General features: G+C 43.3%; 1 protein-coding gene across 13 annotated transcripts in view; it reads right to left on the minus strand.

The window, feature by feature from the left end:
* Positions 1 to 27,190, minus strand: part of kiaa0825 (KIAA0825 ortholog) — a 313,741-nt gene that overhangs the window by 285,030 nt on the left and 1,521 nt on the right. For 3 of the 13 annotated variants that reach the window (XM_069891196.1, XM_069891236.1, XM_069891210.1), the window contains exons 1-4: positions 22,805 to 23,056; positions 20,385 to 20,524; positions 2,458 to 2,623; positions 243 to 927 (exon numbers count right to left, since the gene is read on the minus strand). In XM_069891196.1, the coding sequence (XP_069747297.1) occupies positions 243 to 927; positions 2,458 to 2,623; positions 20,385 to 20,524; positions 22,805 to 22,987 (1,174 nt within the window). In that variant the 5' untranslated portion in view covers positions 22,988 to 23,056. The other 10 variants (XM_069891217.1, XM_069891226.1, XM_069891246.1 and 7 more) reach the window with 7 other exon arrangements.

A 27,190-nucleotide genomic window follows, 5' to 3' on the forward strand; every position in this document is an offset into this window, starting at 1 on the left:
CTTCTTTATCTCATCCAAAAGATCGTACATTTGTCACAACAGCATTCTCAAGTACTACACTCAACTGTCATTATGGATCATGAAGAAGTCCTAGAGTGGGATTTTCACCCACAAACCGGTAAATGTCTGAGACATGCTTACTTATGTAATCAGTCATTAAATAAACAAGAATCGACAAAACAATTAAAGACGTTTTTCGATATATCTTTCTATTAAAATAAATAGCAACAGAAAGCACTGACCCACAGAGTGCACCATTCCCTTTGGTTTGTTTAAATATTTGTTTGTCTTTGTTGAGTGTAGCTTTGTCGAATGTAGTGCACTTTGGTTCTTCTGCTGCTCACAAAACTTCTCAATCAAATCGCAAAGTACATCAGCGATATTCTGTACGTATGTGTCATTAATAAACTTCAGCACTTTAGACTCCTCCATAAGGGTTTGTAAAGCATATAAATCTCGTCTCATCATGGATAACACTAACATGATCGTTTTTTCAAAGTCATGAGCCATTTCATGAAAATTTATCTCACTGATGTTGATCAAGACATTTTTCTGCAGCAAATCTTGCACAGATTGGTGTTGCATTGTTTGGTATCTGGTGAGAACATCAGTTTCTGGATACAAAAATAGAAGTTGCTGAAGACATTGCATTTTGAATTGAACAGCTTGAAGCACGTCATCAACTTCTTGATAATTCTGAAGCTTATCAATGATGAACCTTCGAAGATGTAATCTCACATCATCCCATAATGACAGGGCATCAAGAAAACTATGGTCTTCAACAGTATGAATTGAAGTAGTGGAAGGAATATGAAATGAAGTTCCACATGAAGTCAATGGAAAGACCACACCACACTCAGCAGAGACATCCAGAAGCAACTGCATGATCATTTCTTCCAAGTCTTTTTCAGTCTTGAGAAAATGAAGCTGAAAGTAAAGGAAATACAAGATGATGATAATAAGTAAACAGGGAACACTTAATTAACAGAATTGAAGTAAAACACAGAATTCTGTGGACACTGAGGTTGAAGTAAAAACACAAAATGCTGGAGAAACTCAACAGGTCAAACAGTGCCTTTATGTAGCGAAGGCAGAAATACATAACTGACCTTTCAGTCTTGAGTCCTTCAAAGTATGAGAAAATGTCGGTGAGTGTCAGAATAAAAGAGTGGGAGGGGGAAGGAGGGGGTGGCAGGGCAGGAAAAGGGAGTGAGGGGACAGCACCACTGAGGGAGGGGTGGGGGGGGGGGAAGGCAGGGCTGTGTAGGTGAAAGAACTGAAAAGGCAGGAAATGGGGGCGGAGAAAGAAAAGGCAAACATGTTTAATGGAAAGCAATGAACTCAACGTTCATGCTAGGTGGCTGGAGGGTGCCCAGATGGAAAATAAGTTGTTGTTCCTTCAATCTGTGGGTGGTCAGGATAGAACAGTAAATAAGGCCATAGACAGACATGTGAGCCTGGGAGTGTGACCCAGTATTGAAATGGTTGGCCACTGGGAGGCCACTGTGATAGCGAATGGAGAGGAGGTGCTGAGCGAAGCTCCCAGACTGCAACTGGTCTCTCCAATGTAGATAATGCCACAAAGGGTGCACCGGATGCAGTAAACAAGTCCTGTGAATGTACAAGGGAGGAGACGTGGGTGCAAGTCTTGCACCTCCTGAGGACACAGGAGAAGGTGATAGAGATGCAATGGGTGGGGAGGGATGAGTCCACGAGGGAATTGCGGAGGGAATGGTCCCTGCGGAAGGCTAAGAGAGAGGAGGAGCAGGAAAGGTGTTAACAGAACTGATATCATTTATAACTAGCTTCACGTGCACTACATTTTACGCAACTTTCAAGATTCCTCTTGACCTGCTTTACATAATGACTTAAAATCCTTGTCCTGCGATAAATCTGAATTGGAATTTTAAACCAAGAGTTCATTTTTCATCATTCCCAACATACTACTCTGAAAGACCATAATATCTGACCTTCCAGAAAATTCAGACACAAGCCTTCTATCTCCTGATGAGATATTTATTTCTGATCCTGCTTTTTCAATGCAATCATTAATCTATTTGCTTTACTTTTCATTTGCTTTTGTGATTCTTTCCCTTTTCTCCTCAGTCATCTTCTATATAAAAGACAGCTAAGAAAAGCTAGACATTTCAGGACCATATTGTTCACTATTGTCATCCGCAAACTTACTAACAATGTTATTTCCAGAGTCATCACTGACAAGTCAACAATTTGACACTTATTGTGTTTTAATGTTCCAGGAAATATGCATTAGAGAAAGCTGTCTAAATGCTGGACAAAGTTATTAGTCAAATATTCCAATAATAGGTGTGAAAATAAGTTGTAAATGAGGTACTTTCTTTCCTCAAGTCTGAGCATACGGAAATAGTTTTGCAGAGACAATAATATTTTTTATCAAATGCTTCCAATATCTTACAGCACTAAAATAAATTTATTTACCAGTGCTTTGAGAAAGTCTGTCAATTGATTACATGGAGTTGTGAACAGTTTGACAGAGGAAATATTGGAACTGTTTAACCAAGGCAAGCAGTCACCATTCTCCAACGTCTGTCCTGAACAAAGCTTATTAAGATCCTTCTGCAGTTCCCTCACAGTCTCCTTAATGCTGAAAGACAAAGGGGAAATAAACAATACATATCAAGTCACATAAAATCAAACGGAAAGTTATATAAAAGAAATTACAGTTTAAATATAAATATTTTGAACAAGCAATAACAGAGCAAATCTTGAAATACAGTCTGCAGTTCTGGTCACCACAATATCAGAAAGATGTGATTAAGTTATAGTGAGTACAAAAATAGATTTGCAAGAATGTTGCTGGGACTGGCTGGCTTATGTTATAAGGAGAGACTGGATAGGCTGGGACTGTTTTCCCTCAAGCAAAGGATTCTGAAAGTAAACAGATTATAATAAGTAAACAAGCGAGTAAAGGCTTGAGGGGTGTATATTGAATGGATGGTCATAGAATTCTCTATGCTTAGAAGACTAAGACTGAAGGGCATAGGTGTAAGTTAAAAGGGAAAGATATAAAAGGGACCCAAGGGGCAAGCTGTTCCACATAGAGGTACAGTATATAGAAAAAGCTGCCAGAGACAGTGATGGATACAGGTACAATTACAACTTTAAAAAAAACATTGGACAGCTTTGTGGATACTAATGTTTAGATGGTGTAGGCCTAATGCACAAAAATGGGACAGCTCAGGAAGGTACCTTCATCAGCATGGGCAAGTTGGGCCAAAGAACCCGCTTTTGTGCTGGAAAATGTACTCAAATCTTCCTTGGTGTTCAAAGTTAAGGTGCATTTGTAATGTCAAGACCAAACATGAGAAGCACACAGAGGCCATGCATAAGTGACAAGAGTGGAACACCTCGCAACTACCCACTTGCCTGCACTGCCACCTATTTGTTTTTTGAGAATGCAGTTCCCACATGAGCCTTATTATCCATCTCACAACCTACATAATCGAAGTAGAAGCAATCATTCTACCTGAATAGCAAAGAGAGATTTGTAAAAACAAAACTTGATCTTAATAATGTTTACTTTGTAAGTACTCAAGTGAAAATGCAATCTGAATAGAATGAAACACAATAATGTCTATTTCCATGCATTTTAACATCAATTCTGAAATTCAGAAGGAAATATCGTCACGTGTCTGATGCAATCTCTGTCAGCCTCATGTGACGAAACTTTTTGACTAACAAAGGATATCCAAGAATCTTAATAGCAGAGAAGGCTGCCATTTGACTCGATGATTTCACATTGGCTCTCACTAGAACAATCTTATCTACATTACCTTGAAAAATCATTCTCCCTCAAAAGACTATCTAATCCCATTTTTAAAATGCTGAATTACTTTTTTTTTAAACTACCCTCGAGCAGGATTCCTTCTACATAATATAATTTTTTCCTCAAAACTCACTAAATTTTTTGGTCCTTCATTTAAATTTATGTCCCCTGATTTTGGAGCATTCACGAACAGTATAGACAAGTTGAAAGGGAGAAATTGCTAATGAAGAGTAAATAATTGGATTCAAGATTCAATTTATTGTCATAGTTATAAAATAATATCGCATTACATAAAATTTATTTTTGCCAGACAAATTTGCCACCAGCAGGAATTGCCTAAGCACCTCTTACAGTCAGAGAGAGGAAAGCAAAAGAGAGCAATATCCCCCCCCCCCCCCGAGTCACCGAGAGTTCATAGATTTGCCTCTAGTGCTTCCTCAGCCCCCATAGCCACACGGAGTCCAACCCAAACCATTGGCAACCCGAGCTCCAAATCCAAACCTCCAACATGGTCATGAACCTTCAGCACCCTTGGCACCTCCTCATCCCATTTCTGATGCCTGGTACCCCTCCAGCTAGTTCAATCCAGTCCCAAGCAGTTGGGAGCCCAGATAGGAGTCTCCCAACAGCAGTCTCCAGCAGCCCACAACTTCCATGGGTTCCTCATTTCAAGTCACCAGCAGCCCACCACACACTGGTGGTGAGCCCTCCCCCTCACTGGTCCACCACCGTGATCACTATCCCAGTGGGTCTTCTCCTCCACTTCTCCTTCTCAGATGGGGAGGGATTATCTACCTATCCTCTGGTGTCCTGCTCCAGTCTTCCACTTCCCCAGAGTCAGTAGGACATAGGCTGAAGATAATTAGTTTAAAACAAAACAAAGGTGACATTGAGACAAGGTATTTTATATGGAGAATGATTTGGATCACAAATGCTTCATAATGGAAGCAACTTCATCTGGAGTTCCTTAAAAGAGAGCTGAACAAATATCAGGAAGGAAATTATCTGGGAGGCTCAAGAGTGTGGTAAGGGCTAAGTTCCTCTTAGAAATGCTGGATGGCCACCTCTCTCAGTAACCATTCTGTAATGCAGTGGTTTTCAAACTTTTTCTTTCCACTCATATGTGATAGTCCACACTGTCAAAAACAGAAAAATACACACAGAGTGTACAAAACACATTTATTTAAGTCATGCTAGCGGGAATGAGGGATATTGATGTCAGGTAGAAAATGTCACCCTTGTCAATATTGAATCTCATTCAAAAAAAAACAAAAACAGTGCAGTATTTAAGGCATTTTCAGGCATACAAAATCTGATAGGCATCTCTGAATTCATTGTTATAAGTCCTGATTTAACACCTGACATTGCCCTTTTCTTAAGACAAGGAAATAGTTGACGGCAATCATTTATTCACAAGTACAAGTCATAATGAAGGGAAATAATTTATTACATATGAAATTAGCGAAAGTCTGGAAGGATTGGTTCCAATACACTGCAACATCCACATTCTGTATACCCGATATTTAGTCTTTAATTAGCACATGTAAATAATGAGTCTTGCAATAATATTAAGCCATCAACATTCACAAAGGGAAGGCGGAAGTAGAATTGGAATGAAACTCTGCTGGCACCTTTAAAATTGAAGTGTGTTCCTTACAGTCATTGACAAGTCAAATCGTGGCTGATGGTTGTAAGGCTTAATCAGCTGTATTAATTAGCATGGAAAATTATTTATGAATGGACTCGTTCATTGACAGCTCTCAACAAGATTGACCGAGCCAATCAGCGCTTCTGTGTTAAAAGCCATTATCGCTTCTGTGAGCTTGCTTGAGGAGAGCGTGCCCAGGAATTCAAATGACTTTAGGTGATTAGATGATTAGTTTAATGGTCTTTCTGGAAGGTAAGCTGATCAGTAAACGTGTAGTTTACTCCAGCCCCAGTTTTAAAACTAGGCCTTGTGCTTTTAAATAAAGTTAAAATAAGTGGTGCTTTTTTCTTAACTGTCATTTCTGGATAACTCAAAGATACAAACTTTCACACACATACCACCTTAAGTAATCCTTATGCCATTGGTGCTCTGTGGTACGTGAGTGGAAAGAAAAAGTTTGAAAGCCACTGTCTTAATTGTACCTCATTGACTTATTATGTGCACGGTTTTATAACTCTAAAGGAAATGGGCCAATGCCAATTTTTCTTAAGCAAAATATTTCAGTAACAATTGGGTCTACAGCAGTGATTCTCAACCTTCCCTTCCCACTCACATCCCACCTTAAGTCATCCTTTACTAATCACAAAGCACTGATGCAGAGGGATTACTTAAAGAGCTATGTGTGTGGAAGGAAAAAGTTTGAAAACCACTGTTGTACAGGTGCACAATCCTTTATCCAGAACCCTTGGGAGACAGTGTGTTCAAATTTTCAGATAGCCAGATTTAAGCCCACCTGAATTGTGCTGCTGTATCCACCCCACCCCCTTCCAGTCATGCTGCTGTCTCCCCCCCTCCCCACCTCACCTCACCTGCCCGACTCGCGCTGCCGGTCTCTCGCCTGCCCGATTTGTGCTGCCGTCTCTCTCCCCACTTGCCGGTTTTTGGAGCTTTCCAGAATTTAGATGTTCAGAAAAAGGATTGTGTACCTGTAATAGGATTTACACTGCAGAAGACTTGACCTGATCTACCCTCATCTTATTTGCTACAAGAAGAACAACTTCAGTGTCTTCCATCTATCCTCATAGCAGTAATCCCTCATCTTTGGAACCATTCTAGGATTTTTTTTTCTGCCCCCATCCTTCCAAAAGTGTACTCACCAGAACTACATGTAGTTTTCCCAGTATGTTATTGAACATGTGCCTGCCACATTGACCACTGCCAGTGGGCTGATATCGCCTCCAACCGTACATCTTGGCACCTCACAGTTCGGCGGGCAGCAACCTCCTTTGAAGAAGACCGCAGAGCCCACCTCACTGACAAAAGACAAAGGAGGAAAAACCCAACATCCAACCAATTTTCTCTTGCAACCGCGCCTGCCTGTCCCGCATCGGACTTGTCAGTCACCAACAAGCCTGCAGCAGACGTGGACCTACCCCTCCATAAATCTTCGTCCGCGAAGCCAAGCCAAAGAAGAAGACAGAAATTCAATTCAATTTCCATAGGTTTATTTGGTCTGGAGTTTTATTTTCTCCCTATGGGATTATAAAAACTGAAAGGTGGTTTTCTCCAGCAATGTATTCCAAGGTTACCAAAAAAATCAACAATCTTCAATATTGCCAGCATGGATGCTACAAGAATCTTAGAGAAATAATGTCCAATGAAATATAGGTTACTCTCTTTATGTCTGTGAAAGACCAATTAACAGTAAATGATTTCAGGTGTTTGAGAGTTTTGTGGTGCTCAAAATTAATCAATATTGAAAAGCAGAAGTACGCTACTACCAACATGATCTTCGTAGCTCCATGGAAGAGTCCCAGAATGGATCGGAGTCCTTTTGTGTTAGAGAGGAAGGAAGTTGGCTGGAGTAATAGCCAGGTACAATATCTTGCCTTCTCCCTTATGGGCAAATGAAGAAACACCCAACTCTCCCCCAAACATATGAAAACAGGCAAATGGGGATACTTTTTTTTTAAACCTCCTTCACACCACACTAACTGAAAAACACACTTCTACTTTCCCCATTTCCACACACTCAATGACGGTGAAAAAAAGATTAACGTAATTATATCGTAATGTGACAATGTCATGGTCTAGTTCTTTAAAATATAAACACATAAGAACAGAAGAAATCGGAGTAGGAACAGGCCATCCCACCCATCAAGTCTGCTGCACAATTCAATGAGATCATGTCTGATCCAGTCATAGACTCATCTCCACCTACCTGCCTTTTACCCCTCAATTCCTTTACTATGTAGAAATCTATCCATCCTTGTCTTAAATATATTGACTGAGGTCACCTCCACTACTTCAGTGGGCAACAAACTCACAAGGTCACAGCTCACAAGGTCACAGCTCACAAGGTCACAGCTCACAAGGTCACAGCTCACAAGGTCACAGCTCACAAGGTCACAGCTCACAAGGTCACAGCTCACAAGGTCACAGCTCACAAGGTCACAGCTCACAAGGTCACAGCTCACAAGGTCACAGCTCACAAGGTCACAGCTCACAAGGTCACAGCTCACAAGGTCACAGCTCACAAGGTCACAGCTCACAAGGTCACAGCTCACAAGGTCACAGCTCACAAGGTCACAGCTCACAAGGTCACAGCTCACAAGGTCACAGCTCACAAGGTCACAGCTCACAAGGTCACAGCTCACAAGGTCACAGCTCACAAGGTCACAGCTCACAAGGTCACAGCTCACAAGGTCACAGCTCACAAGGTCACAGCTCACAAGGTCACAGCTCACAAGGTCACAGCTCACAAGGTCACAGCTCACAAGGTCACAGCTCACAAGGTCACAGCTCACAAGGTCACAGCTCACAAGGTCACAGCTCACAAGGTCACAGCTCACAAGGTCACAGCTCACAAGGTCACAGCTCACAAGGTCACAGCTCACAAGGTCACAGCTCACAAGGTCACAGCTCACAAGGTCACAGCTCACAAGGTCACAGCTCACAAGGTCACAGCTCACAAGGTCACAGCTCACAAGGTCACAGCTCACAAGGTCACAGCTCACAAGGTCACAGCTCACAAGGTCACAGCTCACAAGGTCACAGCTCACAAGGTCACAGCTCACAAGGTCACAGCTCACAAGGTCACAGCTCACAAGGTCACAGCTCACAAGGTCACAGCTCACAAGGTCACAGCTCACAAGGTCACAGCTCACAAGGTCACAGCTCACAAGGTCACAGCTCACAAGGTCACAGCTCACAAGGTCACAGCTCACAAGGTCACAGCTCACAAGGTCACAGCTCACAAGGTCACAGCTCACAAGGTCACAGCTCACAAGGTCACAGCTCACAAGGTCACAGCTCACAAGGTCACAGCTCACAAGGTCACAGCTCACAAGGTCACAGCTCACAAGGTCACAGCTCACAAGGTCACAGCTCACAAGGTCACAGCTCACAAGGTCACAGCTCACAAGGTCACAGCTCACAAGGTCACAGCTCACAAGGTCACAGCTCACAAGGTCACAGCTCACAAGGTCACAGCTCACAAGGTCACAGCTCACAAGGTCACAGCTCACAAGGTCACAGCTCACAAGGTCACAGCTCACAAGGTCACAGCTCACAAGGTCACAGCTCACAAGGTCACAGCTCACAAGGTCACAGCTCACAAGGTCACAGCTCACAAGGTCACAGCTCACAAGGTCACAGCTCACAAGGTCACAGCTCACAAGGTCACAGCTCACAAGGTCACAGCTCACAAGGTCACAGCTCACAAGGTCACAGCTCACAAGGTCACAGCTCACAAGGTCACAGCTCACAAGGTCACAGCTCACAAGGTCACAGCTCACAAGGTCACAGCTCACAAGGTCACAGCTCACAAGGTCACAGCTCACAAGGTCACAGCTCACAAGGTCACAGCTCACAAGGTCACAGCTCACAAGGTCACAGCTCACAAGGTCACAGCTCACAAGGTCACAGCTCACAAGGTCACAGCTCACAAGGTCACAGCTCACAAGGTCACAGCTCACAAGGTCACAGCTCACAAGGTCACAGCTCACAAGGTCACAGCTCACAAGGTCACAGCTCACAAGGTCACAGCTCACAAGGTCACAGCTCACAAGGTCACAGCTCACAAGGTCACAGCTCACAAGGTCACAGCTCACAAGGTCACAGCTCACAAGGTCACAGCTCACAAGGTCACAGCTCACAAGGTCACAGCTCACAAGGTCACAGCTCACAAGGTCACAGCTCACAAGGTCACAGCTCACAAGGTCACAGCTCACAAGGTCACAGCTCACAAGGTCACAGCTCACAAGGTCACAGCTCACAAGGTCACAGCTCACAAGGTCACAGCTCACAAGGTCACAGCTCACAAGGTCACAGCTCACAAGGTCACAGCTCACAAGGTCACAGCTCACAAGGTCACAGCTCACAAGGTCACAGCTCACAAGATCACAGCTCACAAGATCACAGCTCACAAGATCACAGCTCACAAGATCACAGCTCACAAGATCACAGCTCACAAGATCACAGCTCACAAGATCACAGCTCACAAGATCACAGCTCACAAGATCACAGCTCACAAGATCACAGCTCACAAGATCACAGCTCACAAGATCACAGCTCACAAGATCACAGCTCACAAGATCACAGCTCACAAGATCACAGCTCACAAGATCACAGCTCACAAGATCACAGCTCACAAGATCACAGCTCACAAGATCACAGCTCACAAGATCACAGCTCACAAGATCACAGCTCACAAGATCACAGCTCACAAGATCACAGCTCACAAGATCACAGCTCACAAGATCACAGCTCACAAGATCACAGCTCACAAGATCACAGCTCACAAGATCACAGCTCACAAGATCACAGCTCACAAGATCACAGCTCACAAGATCACAGCTCACAAGATCACAGCTCACAAGATCACAGCTCACAAGATCACAGCTCACAAGATCACAGCTCACAAGATCACAGCTCACAAGATCACAGCTCACAAGATCACAGCTCACAAGATCACAGCTCACAAGATCACAGCTCACAAGATCACAGCTCACAAGATCACAGCTCACAAGATCACAGCTCACAAGATCACAGCTCACAAGATCACAGCTCACAAGATCACAGCTCACAAGATCACAGCTCACAAGATCACAGCTCACAAGATCACAGCTCACAAGATCACAGCTCACAAGATCACAGCTCACAAGATCACAGCTCACAAGATCACAGCTCACAAGATCACAGCTCACAAGATCACAGCTCACAAGATCACAGCTCACAAGATCACAGCTCACAAGATCACAGCTCACAAGATCACAGCTCACAAGATCACAGCTCACAAGATCACAGCTCACAAGATCACAGCTCACAAGATCACAGCTCACAAGATCACAGCTCACAAGATCACAGCTCACAAGATCACAGCTCACAAGATCACAGCTCACAAGATCACAGCTCACAAGATCACAGCTCACAAGATCACAGCTCACAAGATCACAGCTCACAAGATCACAGCACACAAGATCACAGCACACAAGATCACAGCACACAAGATCACAGCACACAAGATCACAGCACACAAGATCACAGCACACAAGATCACAGCTCACAAGATCACAGCTCACAAGATCACAGCTCACAAGATCACAGCTCACAAGATCACAGCTCACAAGATCACAGCTCACAAGATCACAGCTCACAAGATCACAGCTCACAAGATCACAGCTCACAAGATCACAGCTCACAAGATCACAGCTCACAAGATCACAGCTCACAAGATCACAGCTCACAAGATCACAGCTCACAAGATCACAGCTCACAAGATCACAGCTCACAAGATCACAGCTCACAAGATCACAGCTCACAAGATCACAGCTCACAAGATCACAGCTCACAAGATCACAGCTCACAAGATCACAGCTCACAAGATCACAGCTCACAAGATCACAGCTCACAAGATCACAGCTCACAAGATCACAGCTCACAAGATCACAGCTCACAAGATCACAACTCACAAGATCACAACTCACAAGATCACAACTCACAAGATCACAACTCACAAGATCACAACTCACAAGATCACAACTCACAAGATCACAACTCACAAGATCACAACTCACAAGATCACAACTCACAAGATCACAACTCACAAGATCACAACTCACAAGATCACAACTCACAAGATCACAACTCACAAGATCACAACTCACAAGATCACAACTCACAAGATCACAACTCACAAGATCACAACTCACAAGATCACAACTCACAAGATCACAACTCACAAGATCACAACTCACAAGATCACAACTCACAAGATCACAACTCACAAGATCACAACTCACAAGATCACAACTCACAAGATCACAACTCACAAGATCACAACTCACAAGATCACAACTCACAAGATCACAACTCACAAGATCACAACTCACAAGATCACAACTCACAAGATCACAACTCACAAGATCACAACTCACAAGATCACAACTCACAAGATCACAACTCACAAGATCACAACTCACAAGATCACAACTCACAAGATCACAACTCACAAGATCACAACTCACAAGATCACAACTCACAAGATCACAACTCACAAGATCACAACTCACAAGATCACAACTCACAAGATCACAACTCACAAGATCACAACTCACAAGATCACAACTCACAAGATCACAACTCACAAGATCACAACTCACAAGATCACAACTCACAAGATCACAACTCACAAGATCACAACTCACAAGATCACAACTCACAAGATCACAACTCACAAGATCACAACTCACAAGATCACAACTCACAAGATCACAACTCACAAGATCACAACTCACAAGATCACAACTCACAAGATCACAACTCACAAGATCACAACTCACAAGATCACAACTCACAAGATCACAACTCACAAGATCACAACTCACAAGATCACAACTCACAAGATCACAACTCACAAGATCACAACTCACAAGATCACAACTCACAAGATCACAACTCACAAGATCACAACTCACAAGATCACAACTCACAAGATCACAACTCACAAGATCACAACTCACAAGATCACAACTCACAAGATCACAACTCACAAGATCACAACTCACAAGATCACAACTCACAAGATCACAACTCACAAGATCACAACTCACAAGATCACAACTCACAAGATCACAATTCACAAGATCACAATTCACAAGATCACAATTCACAAGATATAGGAGCAGAAGTAGGCCCATAGATTCTGCTCTGCCAGTCTAATCATTAGCTGATCCATTCCCACACTCAGCTCCTCTCCCCAGCCTTTCCCCATAACCTTTGATGCCCTGTCAATCTCTGCCTTAAATACACCAACGATTTTGCTTCCACAGCCATCTGTGGTAACAAGTTCCACATACGCTCGACTCCCTGACTAAAGAAATGTTTCCGCATCGGTTTTAAATTGATTCCTCTTATCCTGAAATGATGCACTCTTGTTCTAGAATCCCCTACCATGGGAAACATTCTTGCCACATCTACTCTGTCCCAAATTTACTACTCTGAATCTTGAGGCTATGTTCCCTAGTTCTGGTCTCCCCTATCAATGGAAGCAACTTGCCTTAACTCAACTGTATATGTTTCTACAAGATCCCCTCTCTTCTTTTCAATTCCAGTGAATACAGCCCTAGACTTCACAATCTCTCTTCCTAGACCAACCCCTTCATCCTTTGAATCAACCAGAGGAAGCTCCTCTGCACCACCTCCAAAGCCAGTACATCCTTCCTCAAGCAAGGAGACCAAAATTGCATGCAGTATTCCAGATACATTTTCACCAGCACCTTGTACAGTAGCAGCACAATCTCCCTGCTCTCAAATTCAATCCCTCCAGCAATAAAGACCAACATTTCATTTGCCTTCTTGATAGTCTGCTGCACCTACAAACTAACCTTTTGTGATTCATGCACAAGCACTCCCAAGTCCTTCTGCATGTCAGCATACTGAAATCTCTCACCATTTAAATCATATTCTGATCTTCCATTCTTCCTTCAAAAGTGGAAAACCTCACATTTGCCAACATTGTACTCTTTCTGCCAGACCCTTGCCCACTCACTTAACCTATCTATATCTCTGTGCAGACTCTCCACATCCTCTGCACAATTTGCTTTACCAGTCAATTAAGTGTCATCAGCAAACTTAGACACACTACATTCGGTCCCTTCTTTCGTATCATTCATGTATACTGTGAACAGTTGCGGACCCAGCACTGACCCCTGTGGCATCCCGCTCACCTCCGACTGCCAACCAGAAAAATACCCTTGCACCTCAACTTTCTGCTTTCTATTTGGTAATCAATCTTTATCCATGTTAATAATTCATCCCCAATTCCATGCATTCTTATCTTCTATACAACTCTTTTATGCAGCACCTTATCAAACATCTTCTGGAAATCCAGGTAAACAACATCCACCTGCTTCCCTCAATCTTCCATGCTCATTATATGCTCAAAGAATTCCAGTAAATTTGATAAACAGGACCTGCCTTTGCTGAATCCAGGCTGCGTCTGCCTGATGGATCTAGATCAGTGGTTTTCAAACTTTTTCTTTCCACTTTAAGCAATCCCTTGCCATCAGTGCTCTATGATTAGTAAGGGATTGCTTAAGATGATGTAATAAGCCCATTTCCTTTGGAGTTCTGAAGCTGTGCACATAACAAGTCAAATAGGTTCGATTAAAACAGTGGTTTTCAAACTTTTTTTCCATCCACATACCACCTTAACGAATCCCTTACTAATCACAGAGCACCTATGGCATAGGGAATACTGAAAGTGGTATGCGAGTAGAAAGTAAAAGTTTGAGAACCACTGATTGCGATGCCACACTATTTCTTATTTTATGAAAACTTAAAGCATTTTCCCAATTATAGATATTAAACGAACTGGCAAAACGTTCCCTGGCTTTTGCCTACATCCCTTTTTAAATAGTGGTATGACATTCACCATCTTCCAATCCATTGGGACCTGCCCAGAGTCCAGAGAATTTTGGTAAATTATCACCAAAGTCTTGACTAGAATTTCTGCCATTTCTTTTAGTACACTGGGAAGCATTCCATCAAAACCAGAGGATTTATCTACCTTTAGACCCTCAAGTTTTCTGAGTACTATCTCTCTAGTGATAGCTATTACATCCAGGTCCTCACCTCCCCATCACATCATTACATCTGTCTTTGGTATGTTCAACGTACTCCACCATGAATACTGACACAAATAGTCATTCAAAGCCTCATTATCCAATACCAATTCTCCCTTCTCATCTTCCAAGGGTCCACACTTCATTTTAGCCACCCTTTTACGCTTTATACAACAATAAAAACTTATACTGCCCAATTTTTTATATTTTGTGCTAATCTTGTCTCATAGTCTACTTTCCCTTTTTTATTAATTGCTTCGTGGTTCTTTGTTGCTTCTTAAAGGTTTCCCAATCTTCTGGTTTCCCACTGCTCTTTGCTTCTTTTTATGCACAAGTATTTGGTTTGATGCCTTCATTAATTTTCTTAGTTATCCAAGCCTGTCTGTCTCAACTCTTACTGTCCTTGTTTTTATCTAGAATATACTTTTTTTGGAGTGTGAAAAATCTCCTTGAAAATCCTCCACTGTTCCTCAACTATGTCTCCATATAGCCTGTGTTCCCAGTCTGCCCTGGCCAACTCCTCCCTCATACTTTGTAATTTCCCTTGTTTAGGAATAAAACACTGGTTTTAGACCAAACTAATATACACCATTTGTAGAATAGACTCAATCACTCTTTCCAAGAGGATCTCCAACATCATCTTTCACTATTGCCCTGATCTCATCCTTAACCAAGAGGGCAACCCCATCTTCCTCCATGTCCTTCCTTCCTTAATATCCTTGGCTATTTAATTGCCAATCCTCTCCACCTGCAACCACATTTCTGTTATGACCCTTTGCAGTGATTTGTGCCACAAGTTCACTGACCTTGTTTCACATATTATGGGCATTCAGATAAAGTGCCCATATGCCCATTGTGCATGTAAAATCGTTATCTCTTTGCACTTGACTTTTACCGCCTCTACTTAGTTTTCTTTTTTAAAATTTTGCTTTTTGCTTTTTCATAGTCTTCTCTTACTTCAACCATCCCTCTCTTATCTGTTGAACCCACCTCCCTATTAGTTAGTTTAAAGCCCTGTCAACAGTCGTATTTATGTGATTTACCAGGATCCAGGTCTCATTACAGTTTAGATGGAGCTTGTTCCCTTTGAACAGTTAGTTCCTTCCCCAATACTGGTGCAAATTTCCCATGAATTGAAATCCACTTCTCCCACATCAATTCTTGAGCCACACATTTAAATCTCCAATCTTCTGGACCCTGTGGCTCAGGTAGGAATCCAAAGATTACCACCTTTTTGGTTCTGCTGTTTAAATTGGTCTCTAGTTCCTCAAATTCCATAAGCAAAACCTCTTTCCTGGTTCTACCTATGTCATTGGTACCCACATGGACCACGAAAACTAGATCTAATCCCTCCCACTGCAAATTCTTCTCTAAGTCAGACAAGACATCGTGAAACCGGTCACCAGACATGCAACACAGCATTCAGGATGCTCTATCCCTGTGACAGAGAACTTTGTCCATTCCCCTATACGATCCTAAATTATCACCATATTTCTCTTTTCTCCCCTTCTTGAATGAAGCCACAGTCAGATTATTCAACCTTTCTACAGCTCCCACTCTCATCCAAACGAGTCCCAGATTCTTGTTCCTTGTAAGACAAGATCAAGGCCAGAGACTCCTCCAGCATTCTGGAGAGGGCAGGAAAAGGGTTGGAGAAGATTAGCATTCTTTTTCAGATCAGTCAGTTGGAACATTAATTTTAACTGTTAGGCACTGGAACAAAGACCATCATGCCTCAAATCCTTTTAGATTCAGAGTGAAATAACCTGTCTAAAATACATGTTGAATACTATGCACAAAGGAAACCACAAACATTGCAATTTAATGCTATATTTGCATCCTCCAACCATTATACCACATGGTCCTAAATATGGCCTTTGCTAGCCTGTGGAAAATCCAAGTCTATTTCATGGTGGGAATAGAAGATGTCCTCTGCATGGTCAATTTAAGCTCTTGTCTGGAAATGTTTAGCTTCTAAGAACGAAGTTCATCTTGAAATGCTAGATGTATGGCGGATAAAATGACATTTTTGAGCACCTGTGTTGGGAGGAGACATTCATGATTGCATGAAAGTTTGGAATGCCCTGCCCATGCCAAGACTTACTGAAGAAAAATGCCATCTACACTAAAAAAAAAATCCAGTAATGGGGAGAACCAGGAGACTCCGGGATTGCAAACATAGTTACCGATGTTGCGGCACACAGCACCTGGCATTAATCTCTAATGATCATCAGTTCAGACAATTACACCAGAAGGCATAACAGAGGGTGGGTTGGAGCACTTTCACAAGAGAGAATCACTTCATAACTTCAGGAAAATAAATCTGCTCTGTCAGCTTGTTGAGAAATGATCCCACATTGTCATACCATCCCACAAGGCGGCCAATTGGAATGCAATGAGATGTTTTGCACATTATCTAGCCTTTTAGAACAAATAACAGACAATAAAGGAGTCCACCTCATATCTTGAAGGAGGTTCTTCAGAGTCAAGAGAATTTCAACTCTGGGGGTGAAACATGCTCTGTGCTATCCACCCTTAATATGCATTTAGCACACTGGCAAATAGTTCAGGTTCTCATAACATTCCAAGTTTTCATCCCATTGTGAAAGTCAGGATTGTTCCTTCTCCAGGTATTCAGGGATGCCCTCAAGTATGTTCCACAGGTGAAAAGATTAAAGCTATTTCTGCTGGAACAGCAGTGAGAAATTGACCAGTCTGAACAACTGCTCACCACAGCATGTTTCTTTCCCTACCACGTAAAGTGGAAAGGCTTTTGGGTGGCAACAACCATATTAGCTATTTTGTGACATTATGGTAGGAGAATCAAGTCTACCTTGAAACAAGTACAAGGAGATTCAAACTATATTATCATTTATCCAAATTTCATGTTATAATCATGCTGTAAAAAATTGTTGAAATGTATGCAAGATTGGTGGAACAATGTACAGGTTGAACCTCTATTATCTGGTGCTGTGGTTCTGAATCTGCCACCATTAGTACAAACTTCTTACAGACAGTATGGGACTCTAACGCCAGTCCTAATAGCTGGCGCTGTATAAGTTGAATATACCACAATCGGACCGGCGTTTGAGTTCCACACTGTCTATAAGGTCTTTGTACTAACAGCGGCAGTTTAACCTTTACAATGCCAGCGTTTGGGGCCAGGGTTCGAGTCTCGCACTAACGTCCCAATCGCTGGCACTGTAAAGGCATTGAGCTAACCGCTATGCTAACCATGCCACCTCACAGTATTACAGTATTTCCTGTTTTAAACTTTGTTTTACTTTTAATATGTTTTATAGGGTGAATTTATATTTTCTGTGGTCTAGTAATGGCCAGGTCTCGACATTTCTGGATTAAAGAGGTTCATCCTGTGCCATATACCAAAGTACTAGATTCAGCCTTCATGAGACAAAGGGAAATAATTTATCGCTGAAGCACAGCTGTTCAGCCCATTGCTTTTATTACAGCAACCCAAATTTATAACTCCACAATGCCTATTGATGGAGATGGGGACACTTGCCCGTCATTTCATGAGAGTATAAAAAGTTAACTAAACTCAGTAGGCAGGTTACCATTATAACAATATATTTGCACAGAATCAAAGCATGATGAGTATCTATCGCAATTTCACGGTCAGAATGCTTTTGGCAGAGGAGCAACAAAGTAGCAACATACCCCATGCCCATTTGATCTTTGCAGGCAGAGAAAAGAGATTTGCTCTCAGAGAGGAAGGTTGAACAGAGAGGAAGGAGGCAGAAAACTGTTCCAGAGGGACAAGCTGGCAAATTTTGGAAGGCTGTCTGGTCAAAGCAGAAGACTGGCGGTGTGAAAGGTGACCTGAAAGAAAGAGGATCATCCGGAGAACCCTGAAGGGGGCAAGTTTCATCAGCAAGACTAATTGAGAGGGAATCAGTTGCAGATATCCTGGAAAAGGAATCTTTTCCTGAAAACCAGCAAGATCCCTCCTGAGTGGTAACCATTTGCCTGTTAAGCACATTTGCTTGTTAATGCCAACTTCTGTGCACAGTATACGAATTGCCTGCAACCAGTGAGATTGGACTGTGATCCAAAGAACTTTTCTAATCTTCAATATACATTACACACAACTGGGCTTAGTATTAGAGAGGGGGGGGGGGGGGGGGTGTGAAGAAGTTAAGTAGGTTAAGTAATAAGTTAAAGTTCAATTTGGTTTTCTTGTTCAAATATAATTAAAAACCACTTTTGTTTAAGTGACCCTGTTTTATATCTATTGCTGCTGGTTTTAGGGGTCCTCTGGACTCCGTAACAATATCTAAACCAGCAGTGTGGTTGAAAGCAAAAAAGATAGTTAGGTGGCCACAAAAGTAGGAAATGTAATTCAATTGATCCACGCAATTCCATTAGAGAGGGAGCAGAGAAGATTTATTAAGATAGTGCCTGGGATGGAATGTCTCGGTTCTGCAAAGAGACTACATAATCTGATTTGTTTTCCTTAGAATAGGAAAAGCTAAAGTGAGACCTGGTAAAGAAATTCAAAATTATGAGGGCATAGTTAGGATGGACAGTCATGATTTTTCTCTTCCCCACACCCCCCCACCCCCCCCAACCTCCATAATGGAGATATCCAAAACCAGAGAGCATTTTAGGCATAGGAGAACAAGAGTGATTCCAGGGAAATATCTTCACCCAGAGGTTGTTCGCAATCTGGAATGCAATGCGTGAAAAGGCAGATGAGGCAGGAACTCTAATAACATTTATAAAGTATCTGGACAAGCACTTGAATCACCAAGGCATAGAAGGCTACATATCAAATGCTGTAAATTGTGTTAGTATTGATGGATACTTCATCATTGTCATGGAGCTGGTGAAACACTTTGGCAGGATAAACAAGGCTTTGGGCATTGATTATACAAGAATCTAATGATATGACATTAAGACATGTATATGAACGTTAGAATCTTGGCCTGCACATTTAGAGATTCCTACAGGTAGCAGGGCAATTGGATGGGGCAGAGATACATGCCTTTATTGACTAAGAAATTGCATTTTTTTAAAAAGCAGGGAGGCTATAGATGACAGCAAGAACTATTCACAATTCTGGTAACCATTCCACAAAAAGGTGACAACACCAATGATGGCATGGAAAGATAAACCAGAATGCTGCCAGGTACTGAAAATTATAGTTTTATTCAAAAGAAATCATCCCACCCCCCCCCCCCCCACCTCCTCCTTTTCAAAGAAGATTGAAGGGAGATTTAATCAAGGAGTAAAATGATGAGGGGCTTAGACAACGAAAAACCTATATTTACCTTAACAGAGGGAATAAAAGCAACGCAATTTACAGGTATATTATTGGTGCAAGGGTTAGAGTGATGTGTTCAATATTTTTCCTCATTTATCAAGCAATGAGGTCTGGAACTCGCTGCCTGGAAGGCTATTCACCAAGAGATGATAAATTAGATTAACCACAAGTCTTTCTATCCTAGTGTGGTCAACATACAGTTTTAAAAATCAACAAAGATCATTTAATCTGTGTCTGGAAATGTTATTTAAAGGATGAATGATGACCAGAACATAAAAAGAATCTTTACAGTGTGCTATTGGGTTGTTCAATCCATCCAACACAATGTCTCAACTTCAGCAAACAGTGATAAAACCACACATTTCATTTAATTGCCTGGAAATAACAAGCTGATGAGCCTTCTTCAGGCAACCTCTTTCTTGGATCCTTGTTATATTGAATAAAACACAATAACTTACAAAATTAGAATAACTGCTACCTGTAATCATACAATGCAAAACATGGCATTAGAGATAAACCTACCCTGCAGCATTCTGCTTCAGACTCTCATCAATATCAGTAAGAGCTTGATGCAATTCCAAATCTCCAGGTGTGTAATCAAAGAAGTAGCCTGAACAGAAATAATCCAAATGGTAATCGCCTTCCCATGCCATCACCAACATCTGAAAATAAAATTTTAAAATATTATTCAACAAACACTAGTCATATTAAATATGTTAAATTACATACAATTCAAGTATAAACAAAAATATCCAAAGCAAATATAATTTATTTTTTAAATGCTGGAAAAGATCAGGGAGAACGAGCCAGAATCGGAATCTATTGTCCTGAACAAGTCACGAATTTCAGTGTTCTGTGGCAGAATCACAGTGCAAACATTTATATTGTAAATCATCTTACAATAAATATTTTAAAAATTAAAATAATAGTGCACAAAAAGTAAGACAGTGTCTTTGGTTCATTGATTATTCAAGAATCTAATGGCAATCAAGTTATTTACCAGTCAACAGATATGAACAAACAATGAGAAGCTGGAGAGATTCAGCGTGTTAAGAAGAACCCATATATAGAAAAGGATAGACAACAAGGCCTGGATTGGGTGGACAAGCTGCAGTGACATGCTGCCTTAGATGCTCCATGGCATCTGCACAGCACTGAAGGAGGATTTGACCACGTCCTCCACGGAGCTTGCCTATGGGGCCCTGCAGACAGTCCCGGGAGAGCTTGTACCAGAGGCTTGTACAATCTCATAACTCCGGGGTGGCAGAGTTTATTGTGGAGGGGATTGGAGGCAGTCGAGGTGCAAGTTGACACACGTCCCCTAGGATTAGGCCTCAGGGGGTTCGTTGAGCTTAACTGGCCGTACAAGATGTCATAGTTGTAGGTGGAGAGCTCAATTCTCCACCTAAGGATCTTGTCTTTTTTAATTTATTTTGCACCTCAGTTTTGTGTTGAACATGAAGGCGATGGCTCATTAGTCCGTCAGCAGGGTAAACTTCTTACCAGCCAGGTAGTGGCACCCATGGCCCACTGCCTCAACAATCGCCTGCGCCTCCTTCTCGACAGAGGAGTGTCAAGTCTCAGAGCAAAGAAGGGTGCAGGAAAAAAAGTGTAGCAGCCAGTGCAAAGTCAGAGGCATCACTCTCCACCTGGAAGGGTATGGATATGCACACAGCCTACATCATGGCTTTAGCAATGTCTCCTCTCATCCAGTTGAATGCAACCTGGGCTTTTGTCGATAACAGGCAGGTTGTGGACTTTACTGGGGGTGGGTTTTATCAGCAAAATTGGGCACCTATTGTGCATAGAATGAAAAGTGCCCCAGGCACCTCTTCAGCACCTTCAGGTTGTTTGGGACGGGTAGCTCCATAAGGGGTCGCAAGTGGTTGGGGTCCGGGGTAATAGCACCATGTGCCACGACGCATCTAAGCAGGACCAGGGGATTAGTGCTAAACGCGCACTTGTCCTTATTATAGGTCAAGTTGAGGGACTTTGCTGTCCACAAGAACTTTGTGAGGTTTGTGTCATGGTCCTGTTGGTCATGGCCAACAGATGATGACATTGTCTAAGTAGGGGAAGGTTGCTGCCAGCTTATGCTCATCTACCATCCAATCCATCACCCTTTGAAAGGCGGAGACTCCATTTGTGACACCGAAGGGGACTCTGAGGAAATAAAAGAGCTGCTGTCTGCTTCAAAGCTTGTATATATGCAGTCTCCCGAGCGGAGGGAACGCTGGTGGTAGGCCAACTTGAGATCAATGGTTGAGAACACCTTGTATTGGGCGATCTTATTGACCATGTCAGCTATCCGGGGGAGAGGGTATGCATCTAGCTGCATAAAGGGGTTGATAGTTTGCTTGTAGTCTATTACCATGCGGGGTTTGCTCACCAATACTTGGGCTATCCAGGTATGGGCTACCCTGGTGCTTGGGGCTATGATCCCCTCCAACAGGAGTCGCCAGACCTCGGCCCTGATGAACGCCATATCCTCGACACTGTAGCGCCTGCTTTTGGTGGCTATGGGTCTGCAGTCTGGGGTTAGGATAGCGAATGACAGAGGGAATACCCAAAGGGTGGAGAGGCCGCAGGCTGGTTCTGGGGGTTGTGAAGGGTGTGTGGGTTGCACACAGTGAGTGGTGGTTGTGAGCCTCTGAACGCCATCGTCACACTCCTGAACTGGCTCTGGAAGTTGAGCCCAGGAGGATCAGCACACAGAGCTGGGCTATGACCAACAATGAAAAGTTGTCATATGCGTTCACCCCTCCACCATTAGAGATGCAACACAGTACCCACAGATTTCAGTGTGGTGGTCCCTTGGCCAGCATTGTGATGGAGCTACTCATCGACTAGACAAGGAGGGAGAGTCTGCGGGCAACATCTGGGTGGATGAAGCTCTCGGTACTGTCACTGTCAGAGAGGCAGTTGATTTTGTGCCCATTTACCTCTATCTCCATCATGGAATGGGCGATTGGGTGAGGGTTGCCCTGGTTCAATGTGACTGAAGTCAGGAGAAGAGCGTCGTCATGGAGCTGGGCGGGATCAGAGTCATTCACAGAGACAGCGGAAGTGACATAATTGAGCCAGTGGGAAGTGATGTCGCTGATGGCAGTAGTGGCACTGCCCATGCGGAGGGGAGGAGTGACGGCAGGTAAGATGGAGCCTCCCTCATCACGCACACAGGCAGCACCGGAAGTGAGGTTGGGATCCCCCGTCGATCATGCATACCGTACTGCCTCGTTGGGAGGTCTTGGCCTTGCATACCCGCTGATAACGTCCCTTACCACAGAAGGTAGCGCCTTTAGTGGGGCAGAATCATTGCGCGTACTTAGTTTGCCCGCAGAAGTAGCACTTCGGATGCTCGGTTGCCACTGTGGCAGCAGTGGGGTCAGCCGTCCTGGATGCCATCTCCTAAGATGGCAGCACCCATGGCAGGCTTGTTCTTGCCAGCGATTGATTCAGCATGGCACTGGCCAAGTTGAGTGTCCTCGCCAGTTGTTCAGCCCGTTTAACGGTAGCTGGTCCTCTTCAAGCAGACATTGCCTGATGTAATCAGACTTTAGCCCTGAAACAGGTGTCCCGGACCAAGTCTTCTATGCATTGGGCTACCTCAGCATTCTCTTCCTAGCATGAACAAGGCACAAAGGAACTCTTCTAATGACTCACCAGGCTGCTGTTTCAGGGATGCGAGGAGTACACCTCGTTGAGCTTAAGCTTGTAGAGAGCACGGAGTTCAGCCATCGCCTCCACACAAGTACTGCAGCCTCTTATTGCCTGGAAGGCTCTCTGACCGACCCTTGCAAGACTTTCAGCCTTTTGTCATCAAAGTCCAAAAGCGGCCTCGAGGAAGTTGTTGAAGCAGATGATCTACTGTTCGTAGTACTCAGAAGCCCCTGGTTGTTGGGGGTCCACTTCAAAGCGATCGGGGCGCAGCAGTTTCTCCATTACCGCAGAGACACTCATGTTTATTAAATTGATAGGCTCTATCAATAACCACAAAGTTGAGAGCTGCCCCGGATCCAGAATTTCCAGAAGGGAGGAGGGAGATCGACCTTTATGGCCAGGTCATAAGGAGCGGAGACAAAGAGTCACCAGTGGACGGGCCAGCCTCATACATACAATCACATAGGTAGGGAATAACGTACAAGGAAAGAACATATCACTACAGAGGGTCATGTAGCGAGCTTCACTGATCCACAAACAGGCTTGAATTGGGCTGACATCACAATAGTTCAAGTGGGAGGATCTGAAAAGGATCATGGGAGTGGTGCTGCTAAGCTCTCAGAGAGTTCCAGTAAAGTCAGTTGGTTGGTTCAACTCACTCACAGTTTCTGTGTGTTTTTTTCTTTTGTTCACTACAACATTAAATTATCAATCAGAAGGAGATAATACATACAAAAAATGATGGAAGCAGATTATGAATAGGGGGGAATCACGGTTCTCAGTTAATACACACCGTGGGGCTGCACAGAGAACCATTGGTAAATTTAAGCATAGGACCCCACAGTGACAAGATGGTATTTTTAGTAGATTCTGGGGCAGCCCGGTCTAGTATTTTACAACCACCCGAGGGTGTTAAGATAGAGGAGACAGTGATGTTTTCGGGAGTAGGAGGAAGAGATTTTACGGTCCCTGTATTAAGGGATGTAAGAATACAAATGGGAGAGAAGATAGGAACGGAGGACATTCTACTAGTTCCCCAAGCTGGAGTTTGTTTGTTAGGACGAGATTTACAGGACCAATTGGCTATCGGCACCAGACCACAAGAATCAGGTATCGGGGTTCAATTGTATGTATTAACCGAGGAGGATCAGGAACTAATAAATCCTGGAGTATGGGCAAAAAGAAGCAATAGAGGTGTGTTAGATATTCCTCCCCTACAAGTTACTTTAAAAGATCCTGAGCAAGTAACTAGACGAAAGCAGTATCCAATTCCAATGGCTGGCCGAAATGGGGTGCAGTCAGTAATTGACCAGTTGGTGAAAGATGGTATACTCGAACCTTGTATGTCACCTTTTAATACCCCTACCCCTGAGGCTAACGACCAGTACCTATCCAAATATTTAAAGGGACTTTCTGCCTCTCTATACAAATTAAAACGGAAGGGTTTATTAGTTCAAAACCCACCCCTGGAGTATCCTATTCATTTTATTAAATCTGGTGATTGGGTATATGTAAAAGCATGGCAAGATCACCAACTAAAACCTGTCTGGGACAGCCCCTATTGTGTACTTTTGATTACAGACACTGCAGTGCGAACGAAAGAAAAGGGGTGGACTCATATAGAACGAATTAAACAAGCTGCTGATCCACGGACTAAAGACATTGATAATCTACCATCCACCTGGTGTGCAGTCCTTCATCCTTCTGATCTGAAAGTTACACTACGCCAGGAAAAAGTGCTGTAATGTTGTTTTTACCATTTGCTGTTTTGTTTACTTGTTGGTTCCCAATTTTTGGGAAACCACCAAATTGCTCACAATGTATTAAGTCCTCCTGGAATAGGGGCAGCAGAGGTGACAATTATTTACCTTTAGAATGCAGACAGGGCGCAGGTATAGAGTAGTCATAGTGGGGTACCTTATTTAGTATGGGTTAATATAGGATCCCAACATGGACCAGGGGAACAGAACGGCCCTAGGGGAGTATACTTGGTTTGTATTCCGGCCTCTACATATATTAAAAAGAGGAGTTTTAAAGAGATAGCACAAAGAAGATGGTGGGACAATGACAGACAGAATGTTAGTCAGGATTTACATGTAGCAGAGATAGAGTGAATACATCTGCTAATGTTCACAGACAGGCTGCAACTCACAGGTTCAGTGATACTTATGCTAATGTTCGCAGACAAGCTGCAACTCACAGGTTAAGTGACAAGAAACACCCCTCCCCAACTTGGTCTCCTGTAAATCATCCTTTGGGTCACACAGACATTCGGAATGTTAAGAACTACCACTATAAGGGGAGTTCCAGTTGTAAACGACGTAAGCTGCTCCAGTACACCACAGCTGCTTGGCATTTAAATCGTTTAATCAGACTCCAGCCTTGGAGATCATCACCGAACAGACAGCGATGGCCCTGAATTTATGGGCTGAAGAAAGACAACAGATACGAACCACAAAACACGCCTGGCTCTCGATTACTCGTTGGCTGCTGAAGGCAGCGTTTGTGAAAGACTGGTTAATGACAATGCTCACAACGGTCAGGCGGTTAAAGACACTTCTTCAGAAGTTCAAAAATCTTCCAATGCCCAGGTTGACTTGGCAACCTTGGTCCGATGTGGGATGGACTAGACTTTTTATTGGTAACTGGAGTCTGATACCCACAGCCCTTATAGCAGCTGGACTCGCTATTCTGACCATTATGGTGCTCCCCTGCCTAAAGACTTGTGTGCAGTATTTAATTCAACGGACCCCTCGTCAGATCACTGTAACCCAAAAGATGTATGCTTCCCAAATTCTGCCTGATGATGCTGAGACTGCAGTTCGTTTATTGACTCGCTGGGAAAAAGACCAAGTTTACAAGTAATACATTCCAGTTGAGAATTCACAAAGCGTAGCTAAAAGAAAAGTGAGGATTGTGAGAGATGAGTAAAACTAATATGAAAATATGAGAGATGAAGAAAGCTAGTATGGATATATGTGTAATGAATAAAGAATAAAGTTGTCTATCCAAGGCAAATAGCGCCTTTGGAAGACTACACAAAAGAGTCTGGAAAAACAACCAACTGAAAAACCTCACAAAGATTAGCGTATACAGAGCCGTTGTCATACCCACACTCCTGTTCGGCTCCGAATCATGGGTCCTCACCGGCATCACCTACGGCTCCTAGAACGCTTCCACCAGCGTTGTCTCCGCTCCATCCTCAAAATTCATTGGAGCGACTTCATCCCTAATATCAAAGTACTCGAGATGGCAGAGGCTGACAGCATCGAGTCCACGCTGCTGAAGATCCAGCTGCGCTGGGTGGGTCACGTCTCCAGAATGGAGGACCATCACCTTCCCAAGATCGTGTTATATGCCGAGCTCTCCACTGGCCACCGTGACAGAGGTGCACCAAAGAGGTACAAGGTCTGCCTAAAGAAATCTCTTGGTGCCTGCCACCTTGACCACCGCCAGTGGGCTGATATCGCCTCAAACCGTGCATCTTGGCGCCTCACAGTTCGACGGGCAGCAACCTCCTTTGAAGAAGTCCGCAGAGCCCACCTCACTGACAAAAGACAAAGGAGGAAAAACCTAACACCCAACCCCAACCCACCAATTTTCCCCTGCAACCGTGTCTGCCTGTCCCACATCGGACTTGTCAGCCACAATCGAGCCTGCAGCTGATG

This window comes from Narcine bancroftii, chromosome 1, assembly GCF_036971445.1.
Source record: "Narcine bancroftii isolate sNarBan1 chromosome 1, sNarBan1.hap1, whole genome shotgun sequence".
NCBI classification, from domain to species: Eukaryota; Metazoa; Chordata; class Chondrichthyes; order Torpediniformes; family Narcinidae; genus Narcine; species Narcine bancroftii.